Source organism: Schistocerca piceifrons, chromosome 9, assembly GCF_021461385.2.
Source record: "Schistocerca piceifrons isolate TAMUIC-IGC-003096 chromosome 9, iqSchPice1.1, whole genome shotgun sequence".
Lineage (NCBI taxonomy): Eukaryota > Metazoa > Arthropoda > Insecta > Orthoptera > Acrididae > Schistocerca > Schistocerca piceifrons.
Genome location: NC_060146.1, coordinates 183,441,704 through 183,448,674, shown reverse-complemented (window position 1 = coordinate 183,448,674; position 6,971 = coordinate 183,441,704). Strand labels below are relative to the sequence as shown.

General features: G+C 44.6%; 1 protein-coding gene across 1 annotated transcript in view; it reads right to left on the bottom strand.

The window, feature by feature from the left end:
- Positions 1 to 3,066: 3,066 nt before the first annotated feature.
- Positions 3,067 to 6,971, bottom strand: part of LOC124717282 — a 58,623-nt gene continuing 54,718 nt past the window's right edge. Inside the window, exon 7 of the mRNA XM_047244097.1 lies at positions 3,067 to 4,581. Within this exon, the coding sequence (XP_047100053.1) occupies positions 3,098 to 4,581 (1,484 nt within the window). The 3' untranslated portion in view covers positions 3,067 to 3,097. The remainder of the gene's footprint in view (positions 4,582 to 6,971) is intronic.

The following is a 6,971-nucleotide window of genomic DNA, read 5'->3' as shown; positions in this document are numbered from 1 at the left end:
CGGAGGAGAAAGTTGGTGATTGGAATTTCGTGAGAAGATTCCGTCGCAACGAAAAACGTCTTTCTTTTAATGATGTTTAGCCCAAACCCTGCATCATTTCTGTGACATTCTCTCCCACATTTCGCGATAATACAAAACGTGCTGCCTTCCTTTGAACTTTCTCGATGTACTCCGTCAGTCCTATCAGGTAAGGATCCCACACCACGCACCAGTATTCTAAAAAGATGGACAAGCGTAGTGTAGGCAGTCTCCTTAGTAAATCTGTCACATTTTCAGTGACCTGCCAATAAAACGCAGTCTTTGGTTAGCCTTCCCCACAACATTTTCTTTGCGTTCCTTCCAATTTAAGTTGATCGTAATTGTAATACCTAGTTATTTAGTTGAATTTACGGCTTTTAGATCAGACTGATTTATCGTGTAACCGAAGTTGGAGTTCATTTTAGCACTTATGTGGATGACCTCACACTTTTCGTTATTAGGGTCAACTGCCATCCAGTTATCTTTTTCAAATCGTTTTGCATTTTGTTTTGATCTTCTGATGACTTCATTAGTCGATAAACGACAGCGTCATCTGCAATCAGCCGAAGACGGCTGCTCAGATTGTCTCCAAAATCGTTTATATAGATAAGGACAGCAGAGGGCCTATAAAACTACCTTGGGGAACGCCAGAAATCACTTCTGTTTTACTCGATGACTGTCCGTCAATTACTACGAATTGTGTGACCTCTCTGACAGGAAATCACAAATCCAGTCACATAACTGAGACGATATTCCATATGCACGCAATTTCACTACGAGCCGCTTGTGTGGTACAGTCTCAAAAGCCTTCCGGAAGTCCAGAAATATGGAATCGATCTGAAATCCCTGCCGCCTCTATGTTAACGCTGCGCCGGCACTGTGGTGATGAAAGGGAAGATTGAAGAGTCTCCGTCTTCGTCATATCCATGGGTGGTTTGAGGATTTTATCAACTGTGTGCATTTTATCATCTATATGCATGTTATCAACTGGGTTTCTATCAAGAGATGGGTGCATGCGGAATGCCTTTTACACTTTGCCTTCATGTAACGTAACATGGCAATTTTATCACAGGTTCCATAAGGTTCGTGGAATTTTGTATTTTATCGAATTAGTGAAATTAACTGTGGCCTCCCTCCCCCTCACTCCTCATAATCTTAATTTTCCCCCTTAGACCAGATTATGGCAGCACGGGACTGAAACCTGTCATCGTGGAACAATAAAAGCGTCTACACTGCGATTGTAGCTTACGAAGCAAGTTCTTCATTTCCAACCATACAGTACAGAATGAGTTCCTTACAGTGAGAGTTTCCATGCCCTATTTTGCATGTCGCCTCTCATTTTCGTCAATTCTATTAATGTTCTATGTCATTGCACTGTGGTATCAGACCGAATAAGGTTATTGTAACGAGAGTATTTGTACTGAGAGCTCAAAATACTTTTCACTTCATTCCTATGAATGTTGGGTTACTTCCCTGGGAGGCTTGTGCGAGGCGAGCATTGGAGGACGCGGCACACTGCGTTTCCGGTTGGGGGCTGCACTTCTCCGAATACTGAGAGATTAATTTTATACTGAAGCACGCGCTCCCTTTGCCACAAGTCCACCTTGCTTGTTTCTCCGTGTGATTCCATGTGAGCTCTCACTACTAATTTCGATACTGCAATATACGAGAGAGTAATATTTGAGCGATTGGGAGTCTGCAGCTCGTGGTCGTGCGGTAGCGTTCTTGCTTCCCGCGCCCGGGTTCCCGGGTTCGATTCCCGCCGAGGTCAGGGATTTTCTCTGCGTCGTGATGACTGGGTGTTGTGTGCTGTCCTTAGGTTAGTTAGGTTTAAGTAGTTCTAAGTTCTGGGGGACTGATGACCACAGATGTTAAGTCCCATAGTGCTCAGAGCCATTAGAACCATTTTTGAATTGATTAGGACTGCCAGTCATTATCGTCAAGCTCTTGCGTCACAGAGAGTAGGAGTCCTTGTTCTCGAGCCAACTCTTATTCGCATAATAGTTCACAATAACCTACTGTTTGTGTCGATAATCATGTGCCTTTATGTTCTGATGTATAATAAATCTCATTGTAATATTTAAGCTGCATCTCATTTCGTGGATATAAAATGTAGACTGGCAATGGCAAGGAAAGCGTTTCTGAAGAAGAGAAATTTGTTAACATCGAGTATTGATTTAAGTGTCAGGAAGTCGTTTCTGAAAGTATTTGTATGGAGTGTAGCCATGTATGGAAGTGAAACATGAATGATAAATAGTTTAGACACGAAGAGAATAGAAGCTTTCGAAATGTGGTGCTACAGAAGAATGCTGAAGATTAGATGGGTACATTTCATAACTAATAAGGAGGTATTGAATAGAACTGGGGAGAAGAGGAGTTTGTGGCACAACTTGACTAGAAGAAGGGATCGGTTGGTAGGACATGTTTTGAGGCATCAAGGGATCACCAATTTACTACTGGAGGGCAGCGTGGAAGTTAAAAATCGTAGAGGGAGACCAAGAGATGAATACACTAAGCAGATTCAGAAGGATGTAGGCTGCAGTAGGTACTGAGAGATGAAGAAGCTTGCACAGGATAGAGTAGCATGGAGGGTTCCATCAATCCAGCCTCAGGATTGAAGACCACAACAACAACAACTTTCATGTCGTAGATATATGCAGAGTCCCATTTCCTGTTGTTTATTGTGATAAAGTTCTCTTTCTTTTTTCTCTGAGTAGATTACGATTGTTATTAAATTATTGTGAGTATGCGCTCCTTATTTTACCAACTAGCAGGGTCCACCATCATTTCCCTTCGTTACCGTTGTGCGCATAATTAATCAGGTGATAGGTAAGGAGGAGGTCGAGTACATGTCTCGTTCTCATGCAAAATTCTTCAGAATTAAAGAGGTACAAACTCTTCGCCAGCCCGGCACCTCGCAACATAATGCTTTATTATTAATAATAATTACTTTGCTGAAACATATTTTTATTATCCATTACATTATATAAGAAGTTCTAAAAACGTCTTGTTACTACGACCTGTTATACAATCATAGGCAGTAGGTGTAAAGGTGGCTATGAAGACCCATGATACAGACTCACACTGCAGTATTTGCAGCGTCAGCCTCCGTGAGTCGCTTGCGCCTCTGCCAGTTCCTCATTGCTGCAGATCCCTGCTCTTGGCCCGGTCTCTGGACACCTGGGTTCCACCACTGTAATAGACTGTTCTTAAGGAGAGGGAGCGTGGTGTCGTTGCAGACAATCAGAACGAAAAGGGCAGGGCCCTGAAGCATGCTCACCAGATGGACATAGTAAATGGCCTGTGGAAGTCCTTCAATCTGGTGGAAGGCCACGCGAATAAAAACGCCCAGCCCGCTGAAGATACACATCTTGGCTATGAGGAAGGCTAACCGTCTCTTGCTGCCCAACTTCAGTTTCGTAGTAACATCCAGCTGCTTCATAGAAGACCGGTTCCGAAGGTATAGGTCCCATACCATTACGAGTACCACTGAGTTGAAGAGAATCGATAAGCAGATGGCGACGAAGAAAAGTACCCTGCTATGGAATATGTACGTGTCGTCCACACGCTCTAGAACGACCATTGCAGTGGAAACCGTAGTCCAGAGACTGGACACGCACAAGACGTGCTTTCGGAATATTCGACGGGCTTCGCCTTGGCTCAATTGGTCCGGAAGACTGAGCTGTCGAACGCACTTCAACATCTCGTAACAGAACGAGTTGAGCCAGAGGCAGCTGAGAATGGTGAGCGAGCTGTCGAGTTGCACTGTCGTCGGAAGGTCTAAGGCGTTCGCAAAGCGGTGGACAATCTCGGAGAGCACGATCTGTACCAACCCCGCGATCTGGAAGCACAGCAAGAGCTTCCCGGGGACGTTACGTAGTTTGGGGATACAACCGTACACTCCCGCAGTTAAAACTCGAAAGACGACATTCAAAGAAATTAGTGTAACCTCTAAAGGCTGCAGGAAGTCAGTCTTGAGACTCAAGTATTTCACTACGTTCCTTCTCCATTTGTAGATACTGGTAAACTCTGAGGGCCGCCAGTACGGTTCGCATTTATATGGACCCGTATCGAAGGTAAACACCATTACGTCGTCTCGACGTGGGAATAGTGACTCGAAGCTGTCTCTGTGGAAGGACGGACACATCAGCCATAATATCGCTCTCGAAATGGAGCAGATGCCGTCTTTGGCATTGAGCTGCGCACAAACTTTCTCGCGCGAGTTTGAAAGTACGCAGTACATATCGTTCACCGATTTGACGATTCCGGTATGGACGTCGTGACAGATGCTCCTTTCATTGGACACTATCCACGAGAGCAGACAGATATCTATGTTGACCCTCTGCGTGTAGGCGAGGTAACTGGTGACTGGAATATGTGAGACCCTGTGGACGAGGTTGTTCGTCAAGCGAGTCCGACATTCTCTGTGTCTGTTGACGGTCCCCTGAGGTAGATCCTCCATTGGACATGTGGGCACAGCTATCATGTCCACCATCAACTGCACACAGCTAGTATCTACAGACACGACAACATTGTTCTGGTCGCCCAGTATCGACTTTTCACCTGAAAAAAAGAGACATAAGTGATTTTTAAAAAGAAAGCTACTCCTGCATCTACGTCTACATACATAATCTGCAAGCCACCATATGGTGCCTGGAGGATGGTACCCAGCACCGCTATTGGCCATTTCCTTTCTCGTTTCACTCGCAAACAGAGCAAGGCAGAAAGCGAATGTCTATGTGGCTCCATACAAGCAGTAATTTCCCTTATCTTATCTTTCAAATTGCTGTCCTCAGTGAAAGTCAAAAAGAATTACACAACATGATGAGCGGTATGGTCTAATGAGTACTGATACGTATCGACAGGAAGTCGAAGAAAGACGGAAGTAATGGGAAGTAACAGAAATGAGAACAGTGACAGACTTAACATCATAATTCGTAATCATGAGTAGATAAAGTTAAGGAATTCTGCTGCCTAGTCAGCAAAATAGCCCATGAAGGACGGAGCAAGGAGGACGTCAAGTGCAGAAACAGGTTGTGAGTTTTGATGTCGTGTCCCTTTTTACCCAGGTTCCTCTGGAAGAATCCTTGCAATTAATTGGTGAGAAACTAGATGAGGAAACAACTAAGCTTTGTCGCCATGTGCTGACGTTGACGTACTTTTTATTCAATGACAAATACTTTGAACAGACTGACGGAGTGACCATGGGGAGCCCACTGTCCCCAATAGTCGCCAATCTTTTTATTGAGGATTTTGAGGACATGAGGATGAAGAAGGCGACTTTAAAACCAGCCTGTTTCGGAAGGTACGTCGACAATACGTTTATGGTGTGGTCTCATGGGAAAGAAGCTCTTGACCGCCTCCTAGATCATTTTAATTCCCTGATCCTAGCATCAAGTTTATCATGGAGGTGGAAAGTGATGGGAAGCTTCCGTTTCTGGATGTTTTGGTGTACAGAAAGGATGATGGGACACTGGGATACAGTGTTTATCGAAAGCGTACGCACACGGACCGTTACCTGCATGCTTCTAGCTGTCATCCATCGTTCCAGCATACGGGGGTCCTGCGGACGTTGGCGAGAAGAGCTTATGCTATTTCAGACGGAGAAAGCTTGACACAAGAAGTGGACCATCTTAAGGTTGTGTTCAAGCAGAATGGCTATACAGATAAACAGATACGTCGTGCTTTCCCGTTTGGACCTTCGCCTGAAACACCAGAAGATACCTGCAAATCGGTGGCTTTTCTACCTTTTGCTGGGAGCATTTCCTCGAAAATAGGAAGAATTCTAAAAAGATATCATATCAAAACTATTTTTCGTCCGCGAGCCAAGATTAGAGCTCTTATTGGCTCAGTTAAGGATGACTTGGGTTTGAGGAAGGCCGGAGTGTACGAGATCCCTTGCCAATGTGGGAAGGCTTATATTGGTCAGACAATTCGGACCATTCAGGACCGATGTGTTGAACACCAGCGGCACACACGGCTGCTTCAACCTGAGAAATCTGCAGTGGCGGAGCAGTGTCTCACCCAGGAACATAGAATGCTGTACGACGAGACACAAATGGTTGCCCCTGCATCTCGCTATTGGGGCTGTGTTTTAAAAGAATCCTTAGAGATTCGATTATCCGATAATCTTATTGATTGAGACAAGGGTTACCTTTTAAGAAAGACTTCGAACGCGGTGTTATCAGACATTAAAAAACAACGGTCTGTGTTTCAATCGTCGGAATAATTTTTAGTTTTTTGATAGCGATATCTCGATTTCGCCTGTTTCCGCCACTGGCGGCGCGGTATGTTTACTTCCGCTAGAGGGCAGTTACTGCACCTTCTCGCGCAACACGTTGTGGGCCTTCTGCGGCCTATATAGGGGCCGCCGCTTTCGCTAAGTCAGTTCCGACGAGATCGTGTACCAGCACTCTCACCTGAAGATGGCGGTCAGGTGGACCGCTGAAATATTGTGACAAGATGACGTTATGATCCGGCTGCACACCCGAGAAGAGTATTATCAGTAACTACAATGTACAGAGCATGGGCAGGTGTAAACCTACATAAGCACAAAAACTTTGTTATATTTTATTGCCGACTGTAAAACCTTTTGCAAAGTATGCAGACACAAAAACTTGGTTATACTTAAGTACGGCAATGTAAAATTTGCAAAGAAGTCGGCGCTACCAATTGACGATGGGCACAGGCTCGAAACTAGTAATGGTACAAGAAAATCATTTCAAAAAATCTTGTGACTCGTTGCAATAATTCCTACAGTGTAATTTACGAAAACAACTGCGGTGTTCTGTAACCAAAACGAGAAAAAGAACTCTAGAAGTCTTTGAACCATTCACATATCTGGGAACCTATTTCGTAAGCTCGTACCTTTAATAGTCTGCAGTATGGCAACGTGTCAGATGCCTTCTGGGAACCTAGGAGTATGGAATCTGCCAGTTGCCCTTCATCCATGG